The sequence below is a fragment of the Mytilus trossulus genome, chromosome 4 (genome assembly GCF_036588685.1).
Source record: "Mytilus trossulus isolate FHL-02 chromosome 4, PNRI_Mtr1.1.1.hap1, whole genome shotgun sequence".
In the NCBI taxonomy this organism is placed as follows: domain Eukaryota; kingdom Metazoa; phylum Mollusca; class Bivalvia; order Mytilida; family Mytilidae; genus Mytilus; species Mytilus trossulus.
This window is the reverse complement of record NC_086376.1, coordinates 81,872,489-81,886,405: the sequence shown is the minus strand read 5'-3', so window position 1 is coordinate 81,886,405 and position 13,917 is coordinate 81,872,489. Positions and strand designations below refer to the sequence as shown.

Sequence of the window (13,917 nt, the reverse complement as noted above, 5' to 3'; positions counted from 1 at the left end):
ACTTTTACTTCAGGTATTTTAAATGTGCAATTTACAGTTATCATGGAATTGAAATACTTCATCATTTTGACAATTGTGGTAATACAGTAGTCTCCACTTTAATCATATATCGTCAAAACAAATATATCTGCTATTGTGAAATTATTTTGAAACACCAAATCCTTCTCAATATGTTTCATATTTATTTTATCCTGTAATTAATATTGGATATAAGAATTATTGCTATGCAATGCATGTAAATGATCCTAAACTAGAACTTTTCTTCTTTATTTTTGCAATTATATAATTCTTACCTTCAGTTTGATAATTGAGTGCTACCATCTGGAGACCGAAAGCCCAGAAAATGACAGGATTAAAGTTGGATGAGTCAATTCTCATGCCTGATGGGTATGTTCTCATCAGCTGCTTCTCAGTATGAGTACATGAGGTTAAGGTAAACTATATATTTATTTCAAAAAACAAATTTCTATCAATCTTAGATGAAGTGATTCTAATGCAAGATGGGAAACAACTTTATATGCAATGTGTTTGTTTGATGGATAGATAGATACTTAGTAGTCGTTAACTTTGAACAGAATTTAAATTCAAAATTTGTACTTATGCCAAAAGTTGACCTTAAAAATATAGAACTATTGACAAGACAGGTTTCTGCTTAATAGAGATGACCTCAAGAGCAGTTTTAACTGGATTTTAAAATAAATTCACTAAATTACTATACATTAAGGATATTTGATAACACCAATTGGACTACGTCTACACAGTGTCCTGGCTTTGCCTTCATTAAGTGATGACACCTGGTAACATGGAGGAACACTGTCTGGTCGTCTCTGTCGAATCATATTTGAAGACACACTCACTTCGCTCTTCTCTGACAGAGTGGTAGGTGTACTTGGATTACTTGTTAGAATGGCACTTCTTCTGATTCCTTTCTTCTTTAGTGAGGTATTGGGACTGATGGTTAACCCTAAATGTAAATTATTCAAATTAGTTTTTACCTCTACAATTTTTTGTTTTTATTGTGCTTTAAGGATGTCTGCTGCTCAGTTTCAAAATAAATAACTTTTCATAAAACTAGTATGTATTGATAGAGAATAAATAGAGGAATCAAAATAGCAAAAAAAATATAGGGGTCCATGTGCTTGTTTTCGAGATATTAGTCATTGGAATTTTGGCGGGAAAATGTTCTCTCTTGATTTTTCATAGCTTTATCATTGACCAGTTAAAGTTCTCAAATACTATTAAAAAATAAATAAAATTTCATAATATTTTTACAAATGACTTATAATTATACATGTACAAGATTTATTAACAGAAAAATTGGGGTTCATGGGGAAATATTTTTAAGGCATTCAAATGGATAAAAGATGAGGATTCCGAAAATCTGACATAAATTCCAAAACATGACAAGCAGACATCCTTAAGGAATATTGTTATGCATGTCAACAATGAGCAATAGCAACACTATCTTAAAGAATAAAAAGACATTAAAATAAATGTATGAAATAACACATTCAGAAGTTTTCATGTTATTGTAGAAATTAAACTTACAAAGTAATGTCAGAATCACAATTCACACAATACACTATCATAAAAGATTTACAAAACAATTGCTAGAGATTTTTTTATTCCTGTCTACATACATGTATACATTTAAACTTCTTGAAACCCAGGTTCCTACTTTTATTTTGTAAATTTAAATAGCATTGGAATTGCTGTTCTTACCCAGCTATAAGAAAGATATTTCTTACTTAGATCATTCATATTATAAAGAAAAAAACATCATGCTTACCTCTGAACTTTATTGCCTGGAAATACACAACAAGATCTGACAACTCTTTGGCAATTTGACTGGTTTTCTTTTGCTTGGATTTATTGGGAGTTTTAGGGTCGTAGGGATCATCAACAAACTGCCAGTCAACTAGTTCTGACTGGATCCTTGAACTTCTTTCTGTTCTCTCACTGAAAGATCCAGAAGAAGGTCTGAAAAAGAATTATCTAGATGTTGAATTCATTACATATATCTAAATTATAACTCATGGATTTACATATTTTTATAAGTTAAAAATATTTGACAAACAATCTAGATTTTACATTAATCAACAACAATAATAATTTCTTCTTAAAAATATTGGAATTTCCTTACATGTCTTGGACAAACCATTTTTTTCTGGTTGAAACAAAATCAAAGATTTTCGCTTTCATTTATTCAATTCAGGAGAAAAATCAACAACTATGCAATATTTTTACTTGGAAGTGTTCCTTGCCACAGACAAACTTTTTAAGTGAGACGAAGAGCGCACAAGACCTAATCTTTCTTTTGCTCATTATCAACTTTATCATTAGTTCAAGTTCTACTCAGAAAATAGCCTTATCATCTAAAATTTCTATTAGAAATCATGAACCAAAGATAACACTGATCTCTGTTTATTGTGTAGGTCAGAACAGAGTTGATAACCTGCAAGAAAACTGCATACCTTTATATTTTCTGTAAAATTTCCAAACCAAATCAATTGCATATACATTGATAAGAGATTTAAAAATACTTTTCAAATATAATTACCTCCCCTGATAATCAGAAGGTGTACTGCTCCTTCCTCTAGAATCTTCCTGGTCCCCAGCTTGACTGTCTTGGCTATCAACAGATGTACGAAGCTGTTCCTTTACTGGAATAAATATAGATACATATGATGTTCTCTCATTGATTGTTTTAACACATGTTTATTTGAATAGGCTATAATTTTTCAATACAAAGTTGAGGTACCACTATTCAATACAAGTTAAGAATCAATTTCCACTGATTTTGTGAAAAAAATATGAAATCAAATGACCAACAGGACAATTAATGATATGAACATGCTGAACGAAAAATAGCTTACACAGTATACCTAAACTTAGCTCAAATTCAATACCAACTCATTCTCTGTAAATTTATTGGGTTGTAAAAGCGTTGACCGTGCGTACATTTTTAGAATGAAGCGCTTCCGCGCTTCATACAAAATGTACTTCGGTCAACGCTTTTACATCCCAATAAATTTACAAAAAGAAGCATTCAATTCTTAATTATTTATATAAATGAGATAACACTCCATCCAAGTAACAATATCAAAAGTAAACCATTATAAGTCAACATAGAGCCTAAGCTCACACAAAACAGTAAGCTATAAAGCATGTCTCATGGTACATATTTTGCCAAAATAATGACAAAGTGTCCGTCTTAGGGATGTTTTTAATTTCTAATTACCATCAGTTATCTCCTCTTCGTCATCTTCATCATCATCAACATCATCGTCATCAAAGTCTGTAGACGCCATACTGTTGGTTCTTGGACATGAAGATACCTTAGAAAAGGTTCCAAGACATATGAAACATTATTAAGAGTACAATAGCATAAAACATTATCATTTAAGTATACTTTACAGCCAACAATATGTCCAAAAGGTTATACTGATGATTCATTTATGTGTATCAATATCAGGGATTGAGGAAAACTTGCATATTCGTAGATATTAAATTTTTCAAATCTCTGCTTTCAAAGCCTATAAAAAGTTTGTGATTCTTTTAAAATTTGTAATTCATGGTTTGTTTGTACCCATGAAATCCATAATCAAAGAGCTGAATAGCTCTTAGGGGAAAGACGGCCCTTGTTTCTATTTTATTATGTTTTTGGAAAGGGGGGGTTATCTTTTGATAGTTTTCATATGAAGAATGAAAAAAGTAAAATCACAAAAATACTGAACTCAGAGGAAAATCAATATAAGAGAACAGCTAGAACATGTAGAAAGGTTGACAATATTGAAATCAATTGTTGTTCATGTAATTTCATTTCCTTAGTTTAGAATTCAATTTGGACCAATGGAAGTGATCTGCATCTTCTAAATCTAAACATTTGATTAAAGTTGATAGCTAATTATCTAAAACTCAACTGAATTCTGTCATTTCACAACAACTACAATATTTTTTGAAATCTTGATTGTGTACCACTGAACTGCAGGCTAGGGCCATTTTCCATTTTTTGTGACAGTACTCTTGGATTTTTAAGTTTTTTCTTTAGAAAGTGTGGACTGAAAAATCTATTCAGTTTTAAATTTCCATTGTTGAAGTTCAGAGTTACAACTCTCATCACAGGGAAACAGGTACTAATAAAAAAAAACAATATGAGTGATGTAAACTGTGTGAAGCTTGTTTCCAAATCATAATTTTGAAATATTTGTAAATAATAAATATATGTTTAAACTACAAAATGCAAATTTTTATTATTTATTTTTTTACCATTACAATGATTATGTAGGTACACAAAAATTTAGTTTTCATAGAAGACTACTAATCCAATGAAATGTCACATTTGAAGTGTTTAAATACATAAACTTTTATTTTAGTGGATAATTACTCATCAATTGAGGTGCTCCTGAATTGGAGGAAGATTCTCAGAATTTTTACAGAAAAAAGTGGTCTCACTAATTAGCGACAAAAAGCGACAAGAAGAACATTTTTTTCTTGTCGCTAAATAGTCTTCTTAACGCTTCTTGTCGCTTTTTGACGCTTCTTGTCTCTAATTAGTGAGACCCGAAAAAAGTAATAAAATCGTTTCTTTCCCCTGTCTCATGTAACCCCACGATCTTTGTTTATTTTGAAAGTTGTTGACCTACAAATTAAAGTATTGCATGTTGATGTTTAAATCATCTACAGTAAACAATATTATGTTTAGATTTAACAAATGCAAATTTGTGATTAGTGCACGATCTCTAAGATTGATTTAAATAACCAGTGAACTGGTGAAGGATATCCCTGCTTCTTCCAAGAATGACTTCACTATAAAATACAATGTAGGTTGTATATATTTAGAATATCTCGTCATACTAATTTTTCCGGATTGTTAAATAAACGTAAATAGTGTAAAGGAGAGTTCAAGATACGATAATTTCGTGAGAAACAGAACGGAAATGTGTAAAAAAGTGTTTAAAGTCAAACTATTCATTTCTGGGTCTCCTTCTCTTCAATCTAAGTAAGATTTGTTGGGGGGTTTTCCACACCATAATATGTATAAAAACAAAATGAATGATGTGAGGGAGTGTCACTCTGGTCAATCCCATAGGGGATTGATGGCTTGAAGCCGTCTTTCCCCAAAAATTAGTAATCAAAGAATTATAATGAATTATCAGTATAAACAATTTTAACTCTTTATAGTAAATAACCCTTTTTGTCTTTTAAACTAAATAGATCAATATTGCAATGAATCAAAACTAAAGAAACTTTTTATCACCATCCAAACCTTTTTCAAAGGAAAGCCTTCCTGGTCTCTAGCTTTCTTGTTCTTTATTAATATCTTGTATTTCAGTTGATTGGGTGAAGGTAACTGGGGGTCTTCACAGAAATCACTTTCAAACAAAAAACTGGTAACAAGTCTCTCTCCAAAAACTTCCTGTTAATATAGTAGAAAATAAGCTCTGTTGAAACAGTTTCTAAATGATCTCACTATAAATTTGTATTGCTTCAATAAACAGTTTAGGCAATTTTTTAATTGCAGGTTGTGTAGATTTAATATTTCACATATTTTATATACAGGTTACTTATAAAAATATTTTTAAATAAATGTGGCTAAGTAAAATTTCATCTTTTTTTTTACATGCATACATATTTCAGTTTTCTATTGCTTAGTCTAGTTTTCTATGTTATGTATTGGTGATTATTGTTTGACTGTTTGTCTTTTTCTTTTTTTAAATGTCCTTTGGTATCTGTTGTTGCTCTTTGAGAGGCATAAACTTACATTAAATATTTTGGCCATCTTCTGTTGTTGTGGGACAGAACAGTGGTTCTCTATAGACAAGATAACAGGGTAGGGAGACGTCACAAAGGCACTTTTATTGATAGCCTCTACAGCTGCCTACAAAAGAAAAAAATATAGATGTTTCCAGTTTAAATATGAATAACATGTCTCTAGAGTTGCCCTGAGAGAAGGAATTTCATGGAATAAAGTTATTGGATTATTCCAGATTTGTTTGTATATCAAAAGAAAGCAACAGGAATTAGTATCACACTGTTTAACCCATATTGGTTCTTTTTCTGTTAAAATATGATTAAATGGCTATAAAAAGACATTTTTCTTTTTTTTTTATTGCTGATTTCATCTCAGAATAATGGTAATAATTATGATTTTAAGTACTTACTTTAAACTGTATCTTGGTGGTTAGAGTGTGACCATGGTAAATAATAGGCCACCCATCATCTCCATCCCAACAGTCCAACTCTACACACCGACAACCTAGTAATAACACCTACAAAAAGATCCCCATCAATGTTATCAATTTCTTAAACTTTGTAAATTTAATCTGTATGAATTTGTAAATTGATTCTTACTTATCAACTGGTAAGTGGGCATCAAATCTCACAAAAAAGTAGAAGAGTTCAGCGCACACAACAATGTTTTGCCTTGCACAATTCTTTATTTATGAACATATGCCCTGTCAAGAGCTTGTAATTTCGAGGTAGTTTATTTGTTCATGTATGTCATATTGATTTTTGTAAATTGTACTGTTAAACCGCTATTTTTCTCGTTTAAGCCATATTGCAAAATCAGTGCAATTATAGTATATTATGCAATATTGATAATGTTTCCATTTTATATATATTCTGGTTTTCACATGCCATACTAATGAGTTAGGCAAAGAAAAACTGCAAATGTAAATCTCATATTTCATACAGTATGACTTGAAACCATTATTTACAATATCTGATTTATACTTATATCTAGATCTGTGTCTAGTATGATCTCTATAGTATAATAATAAAGAAAACAGAGTAGTGACTAATTCCTCACCTCTTCTTATATTATGTTTTAAATTTCTACTGATATATATAGAATAATAGGTAGTTGAGTTTTTAATACTGACTATATCATGTGGAATATCTAGACGAGCCGGTAAGGGTGAGTTAATTTAATTAATTCAACATGATATAGTCAGTATCAAAAACGAAACTACCTATTATTCTGTTTATCGTTAATTATGACGTCACGCAATGTTATGACGTCACGCAATGTATTGCCTAATATTTTCAGTGATACAGCCAGTGCGTTGATACTCGAAAATATTAGGCAGTAAGATCAAAGGGAAAATATACGAATTACCGATAAACATGTATATCATATGTTCGAATTTCTTAAAGCCAAAAAAAGGCAGATGTATAAAATGACTACTGGTAACAAACCTGGCTATACAGTTCTGGTGAAGACTCTCCAGTTAACTGGTGCCCTGTTAGATATGTATTATGAGATGAGGCTATGTAGTAATGAGACAGTGGTTGTTCCATATCCTGTAAAGCAATAAACAAACTATCTTATTCCAAACTATTCACAATTTATCAAAATTAAACAATAGCTTTACATTCAATATTTTATTTTTTGGTATGTTTATGCAGTATTAATTACAATAATCTGATTTTTTTTACATGTGTTGAAAGTGTTAACAACAGTCAATTTTATTTACATCCTTCACGTGAAAATTAACTTCATGTAAATTTCTAACATCTATGTTAAAATATTCTTGCTGAAAAAACTGAAGCTGAAAGAGATTGTAAATCTTTAAAGTTTGGCAATTAAAAGTCTGTCAAATGTATGCTCAATAAAGCCTAATTCATCCAAATTTAAGATAGAGAACCTTTGAAATATTCATACATACAATGTTTGACCATTTCCAAATTATGATACAGTTTTAGAAAGCAACTATTAATTGAAGAAATGATGATACCGGTAATCATTATATTTGTAAAATACAGCAGTCCCATGAAACAATAGGGAAAGAAATAATATATATCAAACTTATAACACTTGTAGAGCTGATCTCAACAATGACCAAGCTCTATACCTTATTATTCTGATCAATATAAAAATCTAACAAACACGACATTACATAAAGTAAATGACCATTTAAAGAAAACAGCCATCATTCACCCAACAGTCCATATAGATGGAAAGAGATAACTTACTACCATTACCTCGTCATTGTGTCTGGTTTTCTCGTAGATATAGGCGTAGTTATCCTTGTCCATCAAAAACCGAGCAAATCCTTCAAATGACAAGCAGTTATTGTTACGTAATACTGGGTCTGCTTCATGTTGCTGAAATGATAAAACCAAGATATATCCCCTATTAAATGACTTGTACACTTTATGGCATCAATCTCACAATTTTAAATATGGCTAGTTTTGTTAATGATTTTCATTGGGTTACAACTTTGTGTTGGAGGCTCTTTGATGGACTATTTTCAAGTCTATGTATGGTTGGGTTGTTGTCTTTTTAACCCATTCCCCATTTCAATTCTAAATTTAGATTATCATGTTTATAAAAATAAATCAAAGTCATCTTCAGTTTTGCCAGAAATGAACCAATAATTGTAGAATGCTTCAAATTCTATGCCATGTAAACTAATGAAGTGAGAATGTTATGAATTGTATAAAGCATATCTGTTCTTCCCTTCCAGGTGACCAATGAATTCAAAATGAAGACATAAGATGCAAAGTGGTTGCAATATCTTGCATAGCAAATTGGCTGGGATAGCTAGTGTATGATTTCGTCATCATTAAGACACTATAAAATAACAATACCTGAATAAAGTGTATGATTTCTTCATCATTAAGACACTTTAAAATAACAATACCTAAATAAGGTGCATGATTTCGTCATCATGAAGACACTATAAAATAACAATACTTCGAATAAGGTGTATGATTTCTTCATCATAAAGACACTTTAAAATAACAATGACTGAATAAGGTGTATGATTTCTTCATCATGAAGACACTATAAAATAACAATACCTGAATAAGGTGTATGATTTCTTCATCATGAAGATGTTGATCTTGGTATTCTTCTAAAAATTCTTTGAATTCCTTAAGACTAAGACAGCGATTCTGTGTGCTCTCAACTCCTGCACAGTTTGGTCCTATACTCGCTACAGCAATGGCATCACATATCTTATGTCTCTGTATGTTGTCTTGTGATAACTCATATGAACTGTTTCTTGTAATCACACCTATAATATCATATGTTTATATTTTACCACTGTATTGTATAGCATTTAACAATTTTGCAAACTCCTGCAATATATAATATTCCCCAATTTAGCGCAATAAGTATTTTACAATGTAATATATTATGCCCAGATGTATTGAAAATATTGTCCAAATTAAGGACGCAATGTCCATTTTTGAAATCTTGTTTACCTCTTCGTTGCTGGCTTTCAAATCTTGTTTTAATTATATGCTCACATGAAGTCAGATACCAAATTACAGAAAGCCTTAATTTGTAGTTCTTTAGGGAAATGCAATTTCATAGCAATTTTTATGGGTAAGAATTTATTAGTATTCTGTTAACAGTTTTGAATATAAGGGCCCAAGAAAGTGACCTTATCATATCTTCTCTTTTCAGGAAGATCTGATTTGAGAAAAGAGTGGCCAAAACATTATGTGACAGACAATGCATGAACAGACCTGAAACAATTTATCAATCCTCCTCCTTTGGTATGGTGATATAACAAAAGTGTTAAATTTCAAGTAAAACATATGTCTGTGTAATTTTGGTCTTGTGTGGACAGTTGTCTCATTGGCAATCATACCACATCTTCCTTTTTTTATATTAAGTTAGTCTGTAACATATCTAAGATTGACTTAAATCTGATGGTTAAAGTGCAGTAATATTGGGAAGACAAATGAATAATTTCTAAATGAAAATGAAGCATTAATTATTCTCACATTTCTATAATTTCCATACTAGTTTCATATAACTAAAAGGCATTCTCTATCATTTGTATGAAGTTTTCAAAGCAGACAAATAAGACTGATGGACAGACAGACAGCAGTATAAATTAAATGTCAATACCATAAGAATGATGTATACAAAATAAAATATTGTAAAAAGTATAAATAAAACATTGTAAAACTTACAGTAATCCCCAGGGGGTGGAGCATATCCAGGCGGTCGAACAGCAGGTGGATCTTTTCCGCTAGGTTTACACGACAACGCAAATTCTTCAAACAAATCTTTCAAATCTCTCCGACATCGTAAACTAAAAGCTTTAAACAAATCAACGAAATCCAGGAATGTCAGCTGAATGGAATGTGTTATTGAGCTTGTTTTGTTCTCCATTGAATGAATTCCAAGAGACATACGTCTTCGCTTGTTACGATAACAATTTGTAAAACTGAATGTGAGACTACGTGGCCTTTCACCATTATCGTTTTTCAACAGTTTATCCAGGTTTTGGTCACTAGCTGCGAGAGACTTGGGTATACCGGTTTCAAATGATTTAGACATCCCTGAGTGTTTGTCATTTATTGCACTACTGCCTGCTAGTTTTGGACTAGATTCCTGTGATTGAAGAAAAAAAACTTTTTTATAGAAAGACATCATGATATAATTTGCATCACATTACATGGGAATATGAGCATTACAAAAAGGGATAAAACTGGCAATTGATCAGAACTGCAATCTTGGTGCTCTTTATAATTGAAATATTATAGTAAGAATCATCATTGTAATATTTATAAAATATGTAATTATCTGATGACTAAATTCTGAAATGGTATCTACAGCTTTTACTGAAAAATGCTTGTCTTATCTAACCCTATTACACCTTCAGTAGGTGTCTGGTATGTGTGCAGTATCTGAACCTTAATCATCCAAGCTGTACTATTTAACATGATGTTTTGTTCAATCGCATATCAGATTAAAAATGAAATAAAAAAAGTTTATACAAATTCAAGAGTTCGTAACATTATTTTCACTGTTGGGTTAGTGCCTCATCAATATTACTGTGTATGAATGGGAATAGAATTACTTAATTATTTTTTTAGGTCAGTTGCTTCAAGTTAAAACACTTTAATTGTTTATCAAAAATGCGCTTAGGGAAAGTAGTAAAATATTTACCTTGGAGGTTGTAATGTATCCACTGGACCTTCTTGAGCCTTGACCATCTAATTCTACACTCTAAATAGGAACATACATTTAATGTGATTTAGGTAACTTACTTTTCAAATACATTCTAAAAAATCTCAGGTAGTAACACTTATTTCTAATGAAAAAATGAACATTGTATAATAGTGAGTGCATGTTATAATAATCTGTCATAAATGTATTTATGCATACTTCACAGTATTCAAAATAAAAGGTATGACTAGTTTGCACTCTGACCCCTTGCATTTATAAATCTAAAATTTTTTAAATCAATCAATTAACATTTTTCTGATGTTCATACGACAATAATTAGATATTTTTAAAATTTTGTCCATAGTATATCCTTTCAATGTATAACTGTAAAAGCTTTTAAAAAAAAAGCCTTGAAACCCAAATCATTTCTATATAAGTAACAGCATTACAATAAAAGATACTTTGCTTTGACATGTAATAAGAGTGTCCTACACAAAGATGCTAATGCAGTTTAAATACTTTTTATGCGAAGGCTGTTGTTCATATAATTTTTGACCAACTAATATGTAAAACATGTGTCATTTTCAACCATACTAACAAAAGCTTCATTTACATATTTTTTTATTCAAAATATACAAATAGGACAATAAATCTGAAGACTATTAGTTTAAGCCATCTCTTGTTAGGCCCTCATTTTTTAGAATCAAATAGCTTGAAGTATTTAGTATTTAGCTGTCTTTTTATACTGTTAGGTTTCTGTCCTAATGAGGTATAACCTACATTTCCTTTTAATAAATTTACCTTTGATGATGAAATGTCTTCTTATATTGTTTGGTTGCTGTCTTAATTTTTTCTTAATTTTCTTTTTTTAAATTTAACATAACATTTACCTTAGATGATGAGAAACTACTGTTTTTCTTCTTAAATGGTCCAACATTAGGTGTCCACTTGGAAGAAGATGGTGTGAGATCTTGTGAGCCAGAAGTGGTCTGGGGTCTAGCTGACCAGTGACGACCTCCAAATACCTGCAAGTACAAAATATAACATACACTATCATGACTATAGAACCAAATATATGAAACAAACAAAAATAAGAGGGTGGTTTAAGTGAGGGTGTATTTCTTTTTTTATTATCATTTTTTCATTCAATAAAGAAACCTCACAAATGAATCTGTTAAATGTAAATTTTCTTCTCTAACACAGAAAACACATAGTTACCACTTTATAGTCAGTAAATATTCAAACTGTGAAAGCAGTGGATTTTTGAACATACAAACTCCCTGAAATAGTATGCAAAGTGGGTGCTTGAGGAGAGCATTAAATTGTTTTTTTTGTTTTTTTTAATTTCCTTGTCAAATAAACTTCTAGAAATGAATTTTGCAAATTTCAAATTGTCCCCATAAAACTAAAATAATGCACCACCAAAAAATGTTCAAAGTGCAAGACAAGACATTTATTGATCCCTCTCTGTAACTTCGAAACAAAAGGGCTTATTAAAATTTAATTCTTTGATTTTGAATAATTATAAACAGTGACCTACTTTTGATCAAATTAGCAATGACCTACATGTACTTTGAATTAAGACAAAGACAGACATACACCAATGACACCTCCCATTAAAATCATCAGCAAACTTGGCTCTTTAAATTTGGGTCATGTGATTTAAAAAGCCAACACATGTATGCATAAGTTTAGGCTTAAAAAATTGTAAGTCATTTTGAAATAATTTACAAATAATTTCACTATAAGATACAATATACAAATGTATAAACTTACTCATTTTGAGAAATCATACACATTTGCATAACCATCCAATATAAAAACCTCAAAAACTTCTTCACAGATCAAAGTCTTGTCAAAAGATGTTATAGAATCTTACACTTGTATATATACATGTGTTACGATTATCCTACGTAAAATGGAATACTTGTAAAACTTAAAGTATGTCATTCTGTAGGCTGATATTGCTTTTTCTATCATAAATCTTTACAACATTTCATAATCAAAGAGTTAGGATAAAAAATGTAAAAACTTTTCCATGACAACAATTAAGTACAAGAAATACGAATAAGGCCAACACAATATTAGGTGGATTTGTCAAGCCTTTTTAACTTTTACATTTAATTCTGTTAGTTTACATTAGGACAAATGAGTAATTGTTGGAAGGGTCCAATTTAATGTACATTATACCACAATCATCAGGAATCAAAATTTATCTCGTCTTATAAATTGTCATGAATTTAAAAAACAGATAATTTCAAATTCTTAATTAATGCCTGCAACTTCTCCATAGTTTTGTGAAGATGTAATTTTTTGCCAAAGTTTTTTGTCTAAATTTTGTCTTAATTTCAAAGATATCTATAAATTAAAATAAAAAACAGTTGTTTTTATCTAAAATCTTCAAATGAGGAACTCAACATGCTTGAGGCTGATTAGATAAACAAGGATAAACTAAACATTTATTTCATATGGCCTTGCACTGTTTAGGTAGTCCAACCAATAATTGATAAAATTCATATAAACAAAAGCAAATGACAGCAAGACAGGAAATGAAAAGTGAGAAACCATTTAATTCCCAGCATGCCATTTCTAGATCTATATTGATCATGCTCATTTAGCGTGATTACGTCAAGACTATCATACTTTTCCATTTCAATAGAAGAAGCCTTAAAAAAGAAGGAAAAATTCCACACGTGTCCGTGTCACAACAATGCTTTTATTTTTAGACGAAAAATTAGACCATAAAATGTCAATTTTAAAGACTGTAAAAAAAAATAAAAAATTATCATTTAATAAATGTTTGATTTTTAGGATACACAAATTCAAATTATACAAAAAAAACAAACAATGATATACATTGTGAATTTGAAATGCAATAAAATGCACTTAAGAATAGAGTGATGGACAATAAAAAATTTACAAATAAGAAACTAGTTGAAAACGATTACAAATATGGACCTACAGGTAATCAAGCACACCATATTGTTTAAGCTTAACTT

At 30.4% G+C, this 13,917-nt stretch overlaps 1 protein-coding gene across 2 annotated transcripts in view; it reads right to left on the bottom strand.

The window, feature by feature from the left end:
- The window catches only part of LOC134716114 (1-phosphatidylinositol 4,5-bisphosphate phosphodiesterase epsilon-1-like), a 73,394-nt gene that overhangs the window by 9,002 nt on the left and 50,475 nt on the right, over positions 1-13,917 (bottom strand). For both annotated transcript variants that reach the window (XM_063578889.1, XM_063578890.1), the window contains 14 exons: positions 11,809-11,943; positions 10,919-10,978; positions 9,937-10,360; positions 8,812-9,026; positions 7,990-8,112; positions 7,204-7,308; positions 6,165-6,272; positions 5,765-5,881; positions 5,270-5,419; positions 3,242-3,338; positions 2,561-2,663; positions 1,790-1,980; positions 730-964; positions 294-418 (listed from right to left, as the gene is read on the bottom strand). In XM_063578889.1, coding sequence (XP_063434959.1) covers positions 294-418; positions 730-964; positions 1,790-1,980; positions 2,561-2,663; positions 3,242-3,338; positions 5,270-5,419; positions 5,765-5,881; positions 6,165-6,272; positions 7,204-7,308; positions 7,990-8,112; positions 8,812-9,026; positions 9,937-10,360; positions 10,919-10,978; positions 11,809-11,943 — 2,188 coding nt within the window. The remainder of the gene's footprint in view (positions 1-293; positions 419-729; positions 965-1,789; positions 1,981-2,560; positions 2,664-3,241; positions 3,339-5,269; positions 5,420-5,764; positions 5,882-6,164; positions 6,273-7,203; positions 7,309-7,989; positions 8,113-8,811; positions 9,027-9,936; positions 10,361-10,918; positions 10,979-11,808; positions 11,944-13,917) is intronic.